General features: G+C 44.3%; 1 protein-coding gene across 2 annotated transcripts in view; it reads right to left on the reverse strand.

Moving 5' to 3' along the window:
* Positions 1 to 5390: 5390 nt before the first annotated feature.
* FBXW11 (F-box and WD repeat domain containing 11) overlaps positions 5391 to 18699 on the reverse strand; it is a 137888-nt gene continuing 124579 nt past the window's right edge. For both annotated transcript variants that reach the window (XM_015406931.1, XM_015406930.1), the window contains 6 exons: positions 16321 to 16570; positions 13829 to 13947; positions 12803 to 12913; positions 12620 to 12698; positions 9520 to 9707; positions 5391 to 7813 (listed from right to left, as the gene is read on the reverse strand). In XM_015406931.1, coding sequence (XP_015262417.1) covers positions 9546 to 9707; positions 12620 to 12698; positions 12803 to 12913; positions 13829 to 13947; positions 16321 to 16570 — 721 coding nt within the window. In that variant the 3' untranslated portion in view covers positions 5391 to 7813; positions 9520 to 9545. The remainder of the gene's footprint in view (positions 7814 to 9519; positions 9708 to 12619; positions 12699 to 12802; positions 12914 to 13828; positions 13948 to 16320; positions 16571 to 18699) is intronic.

Below are 18699 nucleotides of genomic sequence, written 5' to 3' on the forward strand. Positions count from 1 at the left end.
AGGAATACTTCCTGTCCTATTGTTCCTTTACTTTGCTGTTACTCATTTTTCTCCTTGTTATAATTCGTGTGTGTTGATTCTTTCTTAGTTTAGGAAGTTATTGCTGCTTTCGGAGTTCCCAGGACTGAAGAGAAGGGTGACTCCCACCAAAGAGACTGGAAGTGGACTTTGTTCCTGCCTTCCTGAATGGAGGGTGGAAATCACCCACCGAGTTGTCCTCCTTTCTTCAGTGGAGTAGGACCCTTCACAGTAAGTATCCAACGGTCCGTTCTGAATTTTTTAATTAATTGAAATTGGCTGAGATTCCTCAGGCCCAGGGTTGGCTAGATTCCCCCTCCCCCTTTTTTGACCAGGCAGTATCTGGAATAAAACCCTAAGTGCAGTTCCTTCACAGGCACCTTTGCTCTTTCTTTCTTTCTTTCTGGAGGTAGACATCAACCTCTGCCAGTAGCTGAGGGGATGGAGTTGGGGGGCAAGGTAGCGGGGTGAATTACCCTGAGGGGACAGAAACACTATGCCATAACTGTTTGAATTTATATTGAGGATCCAGTGATCTTGGTGACATCCTAACAAGAGAGGTAGGTAGGAATCTCCTGAAGTCAGGAACCTTTGTTTCTGGTGAGGAGTTTGAGTGACCAGAGGATAAAGTAGGCCTTCTGTAGTAGTAGGACTGGGAAACTGAGGACCTCTGCCTCTGTAGGCAGTAATGCCTGTAAAAAAAAAAAAAAGCCCTTCTACAGGAGTGCTAGAGGAACACCACTCAGCATCTTGCTGCAAGTTTGTCTTTCCTCACTTTAGTGACTGAGCACCTCATCATTCTTGGTACTAAGCAGGTCTGATCCCTCAAAGGGAATATTTTCAATATTTGCTTCTGTTTCATATGGCAGAGCTGTGGATCTCAACCAGGAGAGCTGGTGCAGAGAAATCACTGTGTCCAAACTGCAAGCCAAACAATCAGTGGTAATTTAGTGGTACAACGTTTAGAGGCCTCCAGAGCCAGGAGTTTGGCTAATTTACACTTCTCCTGAGGCAGCATTTCTAGGCATGGGGCTATGCTGTCCCACAAGAAGAGTTAATAGTAAGCCTTTAAACATTGGTAATTATTTTAAAGCCCAAGACAGAGGAGGCATAGATTTTTTCTGCCCACTCCATCCAGCTTACGACCTGCTCTGTCCATAGGAGCAGAACACTGAATGCCCTTGTTCTTGTCCTGGGTGGAATCCACTACCAAGCAATTTGTCATTGGGTACTCGAATAGGAAGGCACATCCAGTTTTGTTGAATTATCGATGCACCTAGCTGAGGGTGGAACCGAGGTAGGTCAAAGACATGGTCCTGGGGTTCTAGCAGGCTATACATTAAAGTCACCAGTGCTGTTGAGCATAGGTACATGACTTTAAAAACAAGGTACGTAATTCTGGGAGGAGTGTAGGAAACATTGATCTCCAAGGACTGTGCTGTACATATGAGTTGTTCATTGTACATGAGCATGTTCTCAACTTGATGAATATATGGATGGTTCCAGCATGGCATCATCTGACGATTCTGAGGCACAAAGTCTTTCACAGGAAAATAAAGCTGATCGTGGTCATAGTGTGGATCCGAGTAGTCACAAAACTGTTCCAGAGATGGATAAGTTGTCTTCCCAAGGTAGCAGAAGAACAATGGAGAGCACTGGCTGGATTGAATCCCAGAAGGGCATACAGATCACAACCTTGGTCATAGTAGTCACAATAGCGATCTTGGTAAGGAGAGCTTGCAGTTGATGTAAGACAATTTCCCACCGGATCCAGTGAATGGAACAGAGATGTATGGTGCATGGAAAATATATATGGCTGACAAGGAACTGGCAGTTCTAACTCAACAATCTCACCTTCCGAGACAGGAACTGGAGATGATGGAGAACGTCTTGAAGATCGTGTTCCCAGATTGGAGACCGCCTTTTCGATGGGTTCAAGGGTTGGCTTGTGCAGAATCAAGTCCCTAGAACAACAAGATATTGGAAACCTGGTAGACTTGTGCGACATAGAGGATTTCTCAGCATGCTTGTGCTTGTGCCAAACTTGTATTTGGTTGAGGCTCTGAAGCACTATACTGAGGTGATGATGGAGCAGAGGGGAGGGCCCTGACTGGAGTTGTAGTTGAAGTCAAGGGTCCCTGGGTTTGGTCTCAAACCTGATGGAAGACTGGAACCATCTGTCAGCAGCGGAGAATGGTGTTGTGCTGGCAAATTGAACATTTAGAAGTATTGTGCACCTCTCCGAGACAAAGCAGGCAGAGTGTGCAGCCGTCTGTGTAGGAAACTTCTGACCCACAGAACCCACATTTTTTGAGAGTTTTGGGCCATAATGTTTGAGCCCATTTGCTCTAGAAAGTAAATTTGTAAGTTTTCTGCATCTGTAGTAATACCATCTCCTTTTCAAGGGAAGTATTTTTAGTGACGGAGCTTCAAGGAGACGATCTCTCTCAGCGGAGGCAGAAAGAGAACTGAGGGAATGGTGGTCCTCCCCCTCCCTTTTATGCTGGAAAAGGCGGGAAACCATAGGGGGGCAGGAGAAAGGATCACCCTGGAGTTTTGGAGATTACAAATCTCTGTGAGGCAGGTCTGTGCATGCACAGTAACCGACGTGAGACTGCATAGGTACCACAACGATGACCCATGCTTTAAAGCAAAGCAAACAGGGCCCTGCAGGTACTGATTTGGGGTGGAAGCTAGAAAAACAGAAACTATGCATATGTGAATTATTCAGGAGGGCATTTTACACAGGCAATCGGGCTATATTATAATGGAATTGTTCAAGAAAAAAATGCCTTAAAGGGACTGTGAACTATATGACCATGCATAGTATGTACTATCCGTTGCAGCCAGTATGTATTATCTCACTAATTTCTGTATTGTTTATTATGCTGTGGTAAAGCTTATACTTTGTTTCAGCTGTCATATTTCTGCAATTCTAACCCTATTACACTGCTTACTGGATGACACATGTCCAATTCTCCCTTCAGCCTCAGTGAGAAAAGTAGACTATAAATAACACAAGCAATAACATAAAGGAAAATTGGCTATTTGAACTGTAAGGGGAAACTAGCAGAGGGATTGTCATCTCCCTCAGTAAAACTGAAGAACAAAAAGCTATACCTGCATAACAAACGTCCAATTAAATAAACCTATTCTTTTATATTAACAGTAGTTTCCTTTGTAAACACTTTTGTAATTTGGTTTTGTTGCCTCTTGATCTTAGGGAATGTCTATCCTGTGCCTAGTAAATATGGTAAGGTAAAGGTTCCCTTGCTCGAAAGCCAGTCGAATCCGACTCTAGGGTTGCGGTGCTCATCTCCGTTTCAAAGCCGAAGAGCCAGCGCTGTCGGAAGACGTTTCCGTGGTCATGTGGCCGGCATGACTAAACACCAAGGCGCCCGGAACGCTGTTACCTTCCCACCGAAGTGGTACCTATTTATCTACTTGCAATTTCTTGCTTTCAAACTGCTAGGTTGGCAGGAGCTGGAACTAGAGATGGGAGCTCACTCCGTCATGCGGCACCCGGATCTCGAACTGCTGACCTTCCACAGCCTGCAGTTCAGCGTCTTAACCACTTGAGCCACTGCAGCTCAATATGGTAAACCAGGGTATAAAAAGAGGTGCCTTTTTTACCTGGAAGGGTAAATACTGGCAGCAGAAATTAAAGTTACATAACAATAAGGTACATTATCCCCTCCAGCTCTGAGTCTCGGATGGCAACATGGTGAAGTTAAATCACAAAGACTCCACATATTTGCTGGGTGTAGGGTCAAGTTAATACACAATAACTTTGCCCTGTTCTCCATACCCTTCTCTGTTTTATCCTCTCAGCAACCTTGTGGGATAGGCTAGGCTAAGAGAATGACTGACCCAAACAGTGAATTTAATGGTGAGCAGGTATTTGAACTTGGGCCTCCCCTGTACTATTCCAACACTATAATCCCTAGATGAAACTGGCTTTATATCAAGGCTCTACACCTCAGAGGTGTCAAACATGCAGCCCGGGGGCCGGGTTAGGCCCCTGGAGGGCTTCTATCAGGCCCACAGTGGAACTGGCTGTCTCCTGCTTCTTCTTCCAGTTCTGCTGCTGCTGCCTTGTCGGACTCTCTCAATCACTCAGGAAAAATAGATAGGCAAGCTTTTGTCCCCTGCACTCGCTGAGGCTCCTCCCCCTCCCCCTTCCAGGGGGAGGGAGGGAATGAGCCAGAGCTTGCTTCCTGGCCAGACTGCCTCAATCATACAGGAGAGAAAGGCAAGCCTTTCTTCCCTTCCATTGGCTGAGGGTCCTCCCCAAAAGGAGGGAGAGAAGGAGGGAGAGCTTGCTTCGCTTGGCTGCCTCAATCGCACAGGAGAAATATAAAGCACCTTTAAGACCAACTAAGTGTTATCCAAGGTATGAGCTTTTGTGTGCCTAGCTACAGTGTGTGTTTGTGTTTTTGGGCTCATTATGCTGTGGCTCTCCTGGGTGCAACTGGGTTCCCTCCCCCTTTTAACTGTATTCATGCCCTCATGATCCAATCTTTCTCAGTAGGAAACCAGTGTGAATTATTCAGATGAGGGATAACAACAAGCCAGTAAAGTGGATTAGGCTGAGAGTGTGTGTCCAGACCAAGTTTACCCAGCACATTTCCTTTGGGGATTTTGAACTTAAGACTTCCCAGATAGTAGGCTGATACTGATCACTGAGGAAGACTATAGTTTTGTAGACAAACACATAGCCCTCAGTCTGTGTCATGGTGCCTTCTCATATTCTTGACCAGCACACAAAGCTATTTATGTACAAAAGCTTGCAATGGCCAGTCATTTCATGTTTTCCCCTGGGCCCTAGGCTCAGAACTCTGAGCATGAGATTTCTGTAGTGAATGTCAATAAATCAAAAGTAAGTTTGCAGCTTACAGATACACACTTGAACAGCATACTTAAGATTGCAACAGCACAGACATTTTGATCCAACAATTCAGAGCAAGAGGTGTCAATTATCAGACACTGTTAAATAAACAAAATATTGCAAAAGTGCTAATGTTTTAAGCATGTTTTTAAGTAAAAAAAAATCTTTGTGTTCTTTATAAAGTTTATATCACCGCTACCTGGTATTACATTTTATGACACACATGGCCCGGCCCAACAAGGTCTCATTTATGTCACATCTGGCCCTCATAACAAATTAGTTCGACACCCCTGCTCTACCTTGCTGCAAGTATAATTTCATTAAAAGAACCAGTGTGTATTTGAGCTGCTGAGAAAAAGGGAGTTGTTCTAAACGACACGAGAAATGGGAGGAGAGTTTTATTCAAAACACTAGTTCAGATTCAGGACCACTCCATTCAGTTTGCGCAATTTAATAATTGCTTCTATTTGGTTAGAGATGTTGAACAAATGAAGTTTAGATTTTTTTTATTAAGCACATTCCACAGTACAAAGCCTTATATCATGAACAATATCTGTACAATTCAACAGTTGTCAAATAAGCTGTTCATACATAAACTTTCCAAACAGGTAACTGGCAAACATAATTACAAGTTAGAATAAGACTATCCCAGTGCTTTGAAACATTAATCTAGCAGGAACATATAGCTGCTCAGTTATGATTAGCGAAACAAAGTCCAGAGTACAGCCAGGATCACTATCATTAATCCCAGGAGCCGAGGTCCTTGGGTGCCAGTCACAAACTGCACAGCTATGTTACACCAAGCACAATCAAAAGTAGTTTCGGCTGCATCTTCAAATACCATTATTTCCCATGGAAAAACATGAATTTCATCTTACACATGCATTTAAAAAGGACAGTTCTCCATAAATACCTTTGTCTTCAGCGCTGCAACAGAAAAGTCTTTCATGTCACAGCTTTCGTGGAGGAGGAAGGAGGGAGGAGGAAATCATTTCCTTAACTGTCAACCATGTTAAAATCTGAGAACATGGGAAATGTGCCCTCTTGTGGATTCTATGACGTTTGATCATATCCAGGTAACTCATCTTGCGATGTCCAAAAAGAGAATCCACAAACTCGATTTGTAACACCCAGGAAGGCAAAGAGTGGAATTCCAGAAGCCGCTCAAAGTTAACGCCTTTTAAACCTCTTGACGTGTGCTTTCATTGCTAATCTGATTTGACAAGCTGGTAGGCGTGCGAGTGAAGTATCCAGCCACAGCTGTTCCACTAAATAAGCAATATTCATTCATTTGTCATTTTAAGTTGGTTATCAACATTCCTTGACCCCCTCAACCAAAGGGGAGGTGGAGAGAGAAAGAAAGAGAAAACAGAAATCAGCAGTGGCAGCAAAGGAAAAATATGACTACGGAATGACAGCATCCATTCCAATTCTGACTGTTGCTCCAAGATCAATCAATGTCACATTTCATTAATCAGTAATTACCAAACGAGCATTAGAAGTCAAGAACTGATGCTGCCCCAGCAATAACTTAAAAGATACAGAGCCAGCATTTGTAGAGAGGGTTTGTTTTCATGTATAGCCAAGCATACAACTAACTTGCCACTGCCAGTCATACTTCCACAGGGGAGAAGTCCCAACTATGTGTGCCTTGGCTACTCCGTTTCTTTGCATCAACGGTAAGGAACATGAAACATCTCCCAGAAGATCACAGTGGAACAGCAATTCATCTCAAAGTCCTTATAAGTACAGCGATCCAAGGGCTTATTTGAATGGACTTTAAAAGATACTTATATAGGCAACTTTGGCCAAAAACATCCCCCCCCCCGACGGTTTTGCAACTACTGCAGTGCGGAAAAACAAGAACAGAATTTGTAATTTTTTTAAAAAAAATGGGTTTGAGAGCTATATCACCCCCCCCTTTTTTTTAAGGGCAGGGGAAATCCTAATAAATACCCTCCTTTGCACTGAGAAGTATTTCTAAAGTAATACATCCCAAACCCATACTGTGCCAGTAACTAGAATGCTTTGATGCGTAAAAAGCTTATGCCTTGGCATCGATGTACAGTATCAGGAGATCCCGACTCCCAGCACTTGGAGGTTACAATGTTATGTACATTATATCTACATGCTTATACAGTTACGGTATTGGAAATAATGAGGCAAGCACACAGGAAGGATCCAACTATACCAAACGTTAGGTGGAGGACGGTTGTCGTTCAGAACACGGTTAAACGGGGGGGAAAGACAGTGCTGTACACCTAAAGTTTAGATCATCTAGCCCAATTTACAATCTCTTTTAAATTAAAGCAAATTACTGGAGCAGAAGTAAACTGTCGTCCAAAATATTACTGAGGCGTTCAGAAATATTTCTTATCAGTCCGACTGATATTCATAGCCAAAACAAAACAAAACCAGGGTCTGAAATCAGTCATGAAATGTAAAAGTCTTACAGGAGGATGACTTTGAAAGCAAAGCCCTGTACATTCTGGGTTATGTGTTTGGCACCCACATTTCACTGAGAATGTTTTTCTTCTTCAGAGTCAGATCAAAAGTGCAAAGCAAATATAAATTAGACCAAGTCCTTCCTTGACATCTGATTCACTCCTGGAAAAACAAGCCATCAGTTCAGTGTATATGGGCAACTGTTACTCATGAAGCTTTGGATCTTGCGTTGCGGTGAAAGAGAGACTGGATTTCTTCTACCCGGGCTCCATGAATTCCTTGGTCAGTTCCTCAGAGGAGATCACTGAGTGACGAAAGACTGGAAAAAGAGACAAGTTGAGATAACAGAATTGTGCTGCTTCGCATCTACACAGCATCTAGAACCACTTCTGACTTTAGCTGTGGCTAACGTCTTCAGGTGAGTAAGAGCCAAACATCCAGCAGTTCAAAGACTGTGGAATCCTGCAAGAAGAAAACGACACGCCTGAATTACACACCACCCAGTACTAGCAGGTTACCAGGCACTGGACAACACAGCTACAAACTCTAATGACCAACGTTCTCATTTACAAGGCGACAAAAAGGTATAGCTCTGATATCCCTCTGTCTTGCAAAGAGCTCAGGACAGAATACTTGATTTCCCGCTTCCCCCTCTTTATCCTCACAACAATTCTGTGATATAGGTTAGGCAAGAGATTCCCAAAGGTAGGCCGAGATTTTCCAAACACGAACCCACCCCATGATTTATGTTTCCCTTCATTCCATAACATACAAAATAATGCAGCTGAAATCCCTTCTATAGCTACTGAAATGGATCTGGGGATCGGCGTTTGTTTGTTTTTTAACCAAAAGGCTTCCAAAGCTTCCCTTCATAGCGCTTTCATGTTTTAAACTAAATACCACATGCCACTATCAAGAAAACATTTTTTAGGTTTTTGTTTTAATGTTCAAATAAAAGGATTATATTACATTATCATATTGTAACAATTTTTGATTGCTACAATAAAAAGGGAATTCAACAGAAGGCAATAGTATTTTCTTATCGCCAACAGTGCCAGGCTTGTCAGAAACGACAGACTTTGCAGAGGCAGAATCGCTGGGGATACTGCAATAAAGGGTGCAGGTTTTGGCTAGAAGAAGGGGAGGCTGACACCAGTTGGGCACGCACATACAACACAATCCAGGGCTCTTTTTGTAGCAGGAACTCCTTTGCATATTAGGCGACAGACCCCTAATGTAGCCAATCCTCCAAGAGCTTACAGATCTCTTCTTACAGGGGCTACTGTAAGCTCTTGGAGGATTGGCTACATTAGGGGTATGTCACCTAATATGCAAAGGCGTTCCTGCTACAAAAAGAGCCCTGAAATTTAGTACTATTTATTTCAGCAATACACAGCAGTGGATAACGAAGTAGAAAACACGAAGACCAACACAAAAACCACCTAGTGCAGGACTGTGTATTCCAACTGACCATTCTTTCCAAGGTCTTAGGGCAGAGAAAAGTCATCCTGTGCCATACTACTGGAAGTCCCTTAAGTTCAGATGTCAGGAATGGAACCTGATATTTTAGGCGTGCAAAGTATATGCTTTACTACAGAGACAACGTCCCTTCCCCCAACGTATACCAAGCTGTCTTTATATTATAAGGAGTCATACCAACTAGGTCCATCCTTCCAGGTCTTAAGAGATTCCCCCCCTCCCCGCCGTCCCGGTTACCCAAGATCGTTTAAGTGGAGATGCCAGGTATTGAACCTGGTATCTTAAGCTGGTAAAAGAGCTGCTCTACAATTATGAGAGCTCACAGAGTTTCACCTCACAGATAACTGTTCAGTGACATAAGCAGTTTTCATGAAACATTTATATATATGAGAGAGAGAGAGAGAGAGAGAGAGAGAGAGAGAGAGAGAGAGAGAGAGAGAGAGAGAGAGAGAGAGAGAGAGCGCGAAAGAGCGAACGAATATATATAAGAGAGAGAGAGAGAGAGAGAGAGAGAGAGAGAGAGAGAGAGAGAACACGAACGAACGAACGAACGAACATGCCTAAATGGGCTTTCGCCCTCCTCCCAAGCCATTTTCCCAAGTGAAAACCATGGTGGGGAGAGAGTTACTTCCCCAATTTTGGTGCTCCACATGGAGTATCTGTGCATGCTTAGAACAACAAAAGTTTACCTTGGAGAGTGGTAAATTGCAGACTGTTATCTGGAGATGTAAGTGTATGTTCTGGATGGAGAACGTGTCTCATTTTGTGCATTGGGGGGCACATTTAAAAAATCCCAAATCAAAATGGTATCATCGTGAGAGCTACTAATGATCTGAAACTCATCAAACTGGAGTCTAAAAACACGTCCTGAGTGTTCCTGGAAAATTGCAAAGGGTAATGGTTAATGGGGCCAGAAGACTCTTCTCACAAGATTCATATTCTAGTATTCATTTTCATACATGAAGGAAATCACAAATTTAGGAGTGACAACCACATTTGTTGCAGGGACATACCCTACCAACCCTGAGCCCACGTTAAGCATGAATGATAGTCCAGCGTCCCTAAATGTGAAGGTGCACTCAGATAGAACTGTGCTTGGACATACAGATCAAAAATGAGGTCCCCTTGAGTATTCTATTGATGGCCGTGACGAAAAAGTGCCGTCAAGTCGCAGCTGACTTATGGCGACCCCATATCGTTTTCAAGGCAAGACATTTTCAGAGTTGGTTTGTCATTGCCTGCCTCTGCAAAGCAACCCTGGCATTCTTTGGGGGGGGGTCTCCTATCCGAAGACTAACCAAGGCCAACCCTGCTTAGCTTCTGAGAGCTCACAAAATTGGGCTAGTCTGGGGCATTCAGTTCAGGGCATTTTATTTATAGGACTGACGAAACAGATCTGTACCCAGATACCAGAAAGCTCAAGTACACTGAAGCCAACTTAGAAAAACCATGTCCAAGGACCATGGAGATAATTCTGGCAATCTTGAAATAAATAAATAGGTAAAGTGGAGTGGAGCAACAAACTGGGACAGAAAAAAATAGACCTTTCACAATGCAGACCTACTCTTCACAGAAAGAAATGGAAAAGCTACTAAAGGAGAAAAACCACTTCAAAGCTGAAGTCATTTCTGCTTTTGGAAGCTCTGGGCAAAGGGTCCTCATGTACAATAGATTACAAAGACATTCTACAAATATAGAACGGGGCCCATCTGAAAACTCAATTGCAAAAAATAAACATCAATGGAATTCATAAATCTGAAATACATTCCCATACAGCTGAATAGAAAAATAATTTATGGTTAGTTCCATTCAGCCTTTACTATATATAACTGTTAATCGTGCCCAATGCAAACTGCCTGCGTTATACATAGATCAAGCATCAACTGTGCCTTTCCCACTGGAAACTGCATTTGCGGCCGCAGCCCCGCATGAAATGGCTTCTTCCCAAACTGCAAAATGTTGAGGACCTCCAGTCCACCCCCCCCCCCAAATAAAAGACTACATGACATACTCAAACTACTGGGGAGGGTAGTCAGGGAAGGTGAAAAACTCTCAGTTGCTTTTAGAACTCTTGCCACTCACCACAGTCTGCAATAATATGAAGGATACAACCAGAATAAAACTATTCTTAAAATGCAAACGTTTCTGTACCAGCTCACTTTACACCCTCACACAGATGCCCAAGTAACAAATACATATTCCCTGCTGCCCAATCTGATGCAAGTGTGTAACGTTTGGCATATATTCTTTTAAAACACTTGGAATCCAACTAAATTCTTAGCATCTGAACAAAAGGAACACACTTCAGATTCCAAATGTATGTACCTTTCGATTCCAAAGACAAGGTATGTATACAAAAAGAAGAAATTGGGGGCGGGGGGGGGGATCACCCAGAGCCTCCTTTTTGTAAGTATCAGGCTAGGTGTGTGCAAAAGTCAGTATTTTTTGGTTTCGGGTATATCAGACCCGAAAAATATCCGTAAATGCTGAATATCCCAAGTCCAATACCGGTAAAGTATCAGAACTGGGGAAATATTCAGTATTCCCGAATATATATTCAGATCTGATATACTGGACAGGAGGCAAGGGAGGCATGTAAAATGCCTTCTTTCCTTCTGGAAGCCAGTTCAGCTTTCCTTGTCAATTTCACTCCCCGCCAGTCAGCTGTTAGGTTTAAGCCATTTAAACCTAACAGCAGACGGGCCAGGGGAGTGAAATTGGCAAAGGAAAGACTCCTGTCTCTGCCTCCCCTCCTCTAGCTGACCCAGGATAGCTAGAGAAGGGAAGGGAGGGAGCCCAGACATGCTTCCATGTCTGGCCTGTGCTTTCCCAACCCTCCCGCTGTGGAAACAAGCCTTCTTTTTTCCCCTTCCCCCTCTGAGATTCTCCACAGCAGCGGAGAAGCAGCGGAGAAGCTCAGAGGGGGAAAGACGCATGCTTCTGTGCCTGCCCTGTGCTTTCCCAGCCCAGTCCCCCCCCCACCGTGGGGGGGGGCTGGGCTGGGAAAGCACAGGGCAGGCATGGAAGCATGCCTGGGCTCCTTGACTGCCCCTCTCCAGGGGCAGAAGTGCAGGCAGGGAAGCCAAGGCATGTTTAGATGCCTTTCTTTCCCTCCCCGAACTGGGAGAGGGAAAGAAAGGCATTTAAGCATGGTTGGGCTCTATGACTGTGCTTCTCCAGCAGCCCTGGGGCAGCTGGAGGAGGGAAGGTAGAGAGGCTTTTCCTGGTCAGTTTCACTCCCACAGCTGACTGGCAAGGAGTGAAATTGACTAGGGAAGGTTTTCAGCTACCCGAAAGCCAAAAAAGCCGAACAAATTCAGGAAACTGTATTTGGAGGCCGAAAAGTTTCCTGAATTTGTATTCGGCTTTAAAAATACCAATAAATACTGATAAGGTATTTATTCTGTATTTTTTTTTTTTTTGGTTTGGGAAAGCCGAGCACATCCCTATATCAGGCCACCTCTTTTATGTTTGTACTTTTGGCAGGCCAGATGAGGGATGTATAATGTGGAAACATAAAAGATTTTCTTAAAGCTGGGATGCGCAGCATATAGATTTCTGTTCAGAAGACAGAACAATTTGAGCAATCTGCTGTTTTGATAACATTTCAGAGCATTCAAATCTAATCCTGAAGACCTGATGCTCCCACAAAAATATGTGCACTAATACTTTGCCTTCAGATTTATATTGCACAAATGTGCAATTTTCATTCTATTGCTAGGTACCAAAAATAAACTCAATGTTAAAATATCGCACATGCAAATTACAAAGACATCACTGTCTACATACCACCAATGTGCGTAAGCACAGTGTACTTGCTGGGGCACGAGGGTCAAGAGCAGCTTGCAAGTCCCAAACTTTGATTTTACTGTGAAGAGTGAGAGGTGAAGAGAAAATTACGAAGGTATACAAACCCCAATGCATCACAGAAAGCACCAGAAATTGGAAAGAGAGGCCACTTTCAGCACATACCCATCATAGGCTCCGCTTACGATCCTCTTGTTATCGAATCTGATGCATCGAACCAGTTCTTCATGTCCTTCTAGTACTCTCAAGCAGGCTCCACATTCGATGTCCCAGAGCCTTAAAGAAACATCACACGTGGCTATTTGAAGACTTACATCCAATACAAATCTCCCTTGTACATATTTTACCATTTCTCTTGGAGCATGAAAAAAAAGTTGCAGCAATTTCCCCTCCCCAGAACTGAGCAGCTGGAGGGGAGAGGGGAGAAAACTGCACTCCACAGGCCAAAGTCCTTATACCTGTAAAAACGTCAAGTGTGGATCCAAGCCCATGTCTATAACTAAATATGAAAAGCCATCACTGAATCACCCTGTGATCATTCAGTGTACATCACCTGGACAAATCTGATCCCATCCCAACAGATTCAGAATTCACAGCCTGCATGAGTCGCTAGTTTGATTGGTGGTGGAAAGTGCCATCAAGACACAGCCAACCTATGGTGACCCAGTAGGGTTTTCAAGGAGAGAGACGTTCAGTGGCAGTTTGCCATTTCCTGCCTCCACAAAGCAACCCTGGACTTCCTTGGTGGTCTCCCATCCAAGTACTAACCAGGGCCGACCCTGCTTAGCTTCTGAGATCTGATGAGATCAGGCTAGCCTGGGCCATCCAGGTCAATACTTACAATAATTAGAAGGCATCTTTTGAACACTGCCCAGTCTCGGGCTTTTTTGGCGGCTGCCTCATCAAGTGTGGAGCTGTCGGCCAGACGTCAAGCGAACTCCTGCCTATTGAGCTTTCAGAAAATTTTACAAAGCAGATCTTGGGAATAATATGTTGGATCCAGTGAATGCCTTCAGCTAAGTCCTCCTCTGTTGGAGGAACACTGAGTAGAAAGGGGATCATTGACCCCAACCCATGATATCTGGGAAGTCAGCTCAGAGGACAGAACAGTGATGACTGGACTGACAGAGAAATGTCCTTGCCCTTTGAGTTCACCGCTTTCCCCAAAGAAAAGCAAAATTGGCTGCCTACCTAATCGTATTGTCTGATGATCCGCTCACAACAAGCCGATCCCTGTATTGGAGGCAAGCAATGCCCCGCTTGTGCCCATTAAGAGTGCGAACAAATTCACATGTGCTGGTGCTCCAGACCTGTGGGGATACACACACATAGGAAAGTTCTGAAAGTCTGCATAAAATAATAGTTTAGAAGTATTGCAAATGCACTTTTCATGCCAGAAGCCTATCTCTCGCCATATATTCTAATACGAAGCCTGGATATCCTTCGATTCTTAAATCTGATGACTGGAGCTGTGAACGGGCAAGACAGGTCTTTCTACAAACCTGAAAATGGCCCTAGATCTGTAGAAAAATGTGTAATCTAAAAATAAAACAAAACCCAAAACACTGGGCAGCTTTAAAAAATCCAAAAATGATAAAAAGGATTGCCTCTGGGGGACTTGATGCCACCTGCCGTGCATGACTCAAATAAGCCTGGCTGCTTGCTCCTGTTCAACAGCAGCTACCCAATGAAAGCCAGTGTGCTGTAGCAGTTAGAGCTTCAGCTTAAGTGTCTGCAAGACCCAGGTTCAGATCCCCATCTTGCTGGGTGATTTTGGACCAGTCACGTACTTTCAGCCTAACCTACTTCACAGGGCTGTTATGTGGATAAAAAGGAGCAGAAGAGAATAATGTAAGCTGCTTTGGTCCCCACTGTGGAAAAAGGTGGGGTATAAATGTAATAAATAAAGAATAAAGATAGCTGAAGATGGGAGGCAGATAAAAGATAGGTTGGTGAATGGCTGAGAAGGAGAGAACGAGGCAGGGAGAGGATATGGGGATTGCCAAGAGGAGGGAAAGAGGTTAGGAAATTCCTAGAAATTGTTTTTTGAGGGGAAGCCTGGGGAGGGCAGGGTTTGAGCAGGGGAGGGACCTCAGCAGGGTATAACGCCATAGACTCCATCCTCCAAAGAAGCCATTTCCTTCAGGAGAACTGGGCTTGCCAACCTCCAGGTGGGCGGCTGGAGGTCACCCAGAAGTACAACTGCTTTCCAGATGACAGATATCAGTGCCCCTGGAAAAAATGGCTGCTTTGAAGGGTGGACTCTATGGCATTGTACCCTACTGACATCCCGGACCTCCCAAGACTCTACCCCCAAATCTCCAGGGTTTTACCAATCTCAGTCAGCCAACTCTAAGAATAACTGATCTCTTTAGATCTGTTGTGATTCCAAATCTCCAATTCCCACCCAGAGGCTGGCAGCCATAGAAGGAGAGAAGGAAGCAGGAAAAGGGGAAAGACTATGGGGGCTTTCAAGAAAAAGAAAGAGGAAATAGTGGGAGAGAGGGAAATGAGTTGCCTCCCACAGGTTTTTGCAGGTTTCCCATTTGTCATATTATTAATAGCTTATTAATGTTTTTCAGATGTAATGCTGTCACATCTGGTATAGCTTGAAATATTTTAATGTCGTTTAATAGTGCCTCACAATATGCATTTTTAAACCTGTCATCGCCAAGTATTCAATGGGCTACTTTCTGTAACAGGAGGCAGGACAATGGGAATGCTGGGACACAGCTCTGGGGGAGCACGTCAAGAACAGCTGTGCCTGAACTATTGCCCAGCATTCCAAAGTTCTGCCTTCCTGTATGTGAGCATGGCCACATGTATGCCATACCACTTTAGCTGATCCATAGCATATCCACCCACCGTCCAGAAAAAGGTCCACTTTGCCAAGTAGTTCTCTTGCTGGAGGGCAAGTACCTATGCTTTTGGACAAATAAAATGTTATTAAAGATAAACATTTATTTCAGTATAAGTTTTCATGAGTCATTGCTCACCGTCAGCTTTGTCATACATATCAGAGGACGTGAGCAGTGATGTTGTCTCTCTCTAAGGGGCCACTGGATTTTTGTTTTATTTTGTTACAACTGACTAACATGGCTACGCCTTAGCACTCAAAATATTTGACACTGAAGAAGACAGATGACTGCAGGTTTGCGGCATGTATAGCGTAGCTCCAACTGAAATTAAAAACTCATTTGGAGATTAAAAAATACAGAAAGCTATCTTATGCAAATATTTAGCAGACAACAGTTGTAGACCTACCCAAAAACTAGGAAATGTTTATGCCACCTTGTCAGAACCGTGGAACCTGCTGCCACAGATGTGGTGATGGCTGCCAACTTGGAAGACTTTAAAAGGGGAGTGGTCATATTCATGGAGGATGGGGCTAACAGTGGCTACTAGTCACAATGGCTACTGGTCATGATGGATATCGACCACCTCCTGCACGAAAGGCAGTGTCAGTTGCTGAGGGTGGGAGGATGCTGAGCTTCCAAAAGGCAGCTGGCCAGTGTGATCAGAACACTGGATTCGATGGGCCTTTCTTCTGATCCAGCATGGCTCTCCTTACCTTCTCAGAAAGCTAACATTAACAGGGAATTTATCGTCACCTCGGAAATGCAGCTTTCCCACCATATTCCTTTAGAAACTGACAAGTTTCGGAAAACTGACTGCTAGCTTACTTTAATGGTCCTGTCCCCGGAAGCGGATACAATGTACTTGTCATCAAAGTCGACAACATTGACAGCCGCCCGATGGCCCACCAACACGCGGCGTAGAGTGATATCGGTCGGTGAGGCCATATCCCAAACGGCAATCGATCTGTCCTTCGAGCAGGTCACCATTAAACCATTACTGAAGCGCAAATGAAGCACTGCCTCGTTGTGATGGATCAGTGTGTTCAGGACTTCGCCGGTGTTCACATCCCACACCCTGCAGAAAACATAATTGGATTCTGGATGAAGTGAAATGAAACCAAGTGGGGAAAGAAACGATTGTGTTGTCTTCCAGGCAGCTCTCAATCTCAATGCCGTACAACAATTTCTAAAAACACACAAATGCATGTATCCCACATTTTTTAAAAAAAATAAAATAAATCAGATCAAGTGAGTTCAGCTCCCTCAGTCAGGCAAAGAAGCACGTGCAGTCATGATGACAGCAGCGACCATCTGTCTGGGGACTGCAGATAAGGCCTTAAAGCCTGCGTGGTGAGTTTATCTATAAGACCAGTCAATACCTTGTGTGGGATGGGAGGACAGCCAACTAGTCAATAACTGAAAGAAAAGGCCAGGAGATTTTAGCTTCGTGCAGTCCATCTGACATCCTGCTGCCAGAACGTGTTCCTAACAACTGCTCCTGAAGGAGGACGAACAAGTTATCCTTGGAAAGAACAAGCTACCCGGCTGCCTTACCTCAGCTTGAATGCTGAGAAACTTGAACACAGTCAACCAATATTGCAGCAACTGCATTGTTCCTGGTCCTAACCCACAGTATGAGGGTTCACACCTTAGAAGAGAGCCCAAGACCACCTCACCCTGCCCTTACCACTGTCTACATTTGGTAGATGAGGCCTCACTAGACATACCCTCACTTCGGCTACAAGCAGGGCCTGTTGCAGTGCTGCCTGGAAGCTATAGAATGAGCTCTCTGGTGAGGTTAAAAGGTAAAGGTAAAGGGGGTGTAAGATTACCATGCGGCTGCTTATGACTTGCTTCAATTGACATTAGGCTGTTTATCTGGACAAACTTTTGGATTTTCTGTTTCCTAGCCAGAGCTAGTACAGTTGTTTTAGACTGCAATGCTCTTTGTTTTGATATCAAAATATGCTTTTAATTACACTTTTAAATCTGCTCTGAAGAAAGCTGCCCCCCCCCAATCCCAGAAGTTATGCTACTCTCTGCAGGTTGTGTATAGTCAGAGTAGCACTTGAGAGTAAGGCACTCCTGGGCTGCTTACGAGGAACAGATGCATCAGCATCTTGCAGGCAGCCTGATGTGTGAAAAGGAGCCCTTTCCCAGCCAGATCTGCACCTCTTCAACAGGAGCAGATCCCAATGTTCCTCGCAAAGTCCAAACATTGTATGGAACATCAGAGGGCGGGGAGTTTCTCGAACGGCAGACTTGCTTTCCTCAGCCAAAACCCACAAGGGTACAGCACAAATCAGCACACTGACTCCGGATGTGGTAGGAAGTGTATCAGGAGTTCCCAAGAAATAGCCCCAAGAAAAAAGCTGGTGGAGACACACCATGGAGAAAAGGCCTAGTGAAGAATTCCTAAAGTTAGTATTGCCCAATTGGACAGAGGTTAGAGAAAATGCCGTTCTAGATTCAAAACTCTTCTTTCTCTTCACCTACATACAGCGGAGGCTGGTCCATTAAGGCAAAGGGGGCAGTGCCCCACCAACGTAGCTCCCCAGCACTCTCCTGTCTGCCTTCTTACTGTCCTTCCCAGATGTCCAAGGGGTGGCAGACTTCCGGCAACAGGGCCATTCTGTCTTGTTTAATGCCACGCCAAAGGCACGCAAGCCTTGTCCTAGAGAGACAGAGGGCTTCCCTGACCTTATGGCTCCCCTCTGAGCCCTGACCGGTTATTAACAAGGCCTGTTAACCTTCTTCCCCCCAGGGAAGAGAGAGGAAAAGAAAATAATGCCCAACCAGTGATAGTATCTGAAGGAGAAATTTTATGGCTACCAAAGCCTAACTTAACTAGTGTACTGTCTTGTCTGCCTCTTTAAACCACACACACATACACTTTCAGAATCAGGATCCCAGGTGATTTTTTAAAAAACACTTATCTGTTTCACTCTGGACATCCCCCTCACCACCTGTAGAGACTTTTGTTGTTGTGAGTAAGGGGCAAGCCTGGAGAACAGGATTCAGGCATGCATCTCACAATGAAATCTTGATGCTGCGACAGCTCCGTCTCTCAGTGTGTGTGTGTGTGTGCGGAATTCTGTTCCAGCCTCTTCCTAGGCTCTAAGAAGTTGAAAGGTGATGGAAACTCACTGCTTCAGTAACTCAGTTCTTGAATTGAAAGCTGGAAAACACCCCCCCCCCCCAAGG

The sequence above is a fragment of the Gekko japonicus genome, unplaced genomic scaffold, assembly GCF_001447785.1.
Source record: "Gekko japonicus isolate JY-2015 unplaced genomic scaffold, Gekko_japonicus_V1.1 scaffold1350, whole genome shotgun sequence".
NCBI classification, from domain to species: domain Eukaryota; kingdom Metazoa; phylum Chordata; class Lepidosauria; order Squamata; family Gekkonidae; genus Gekko; species Gekko japonicus.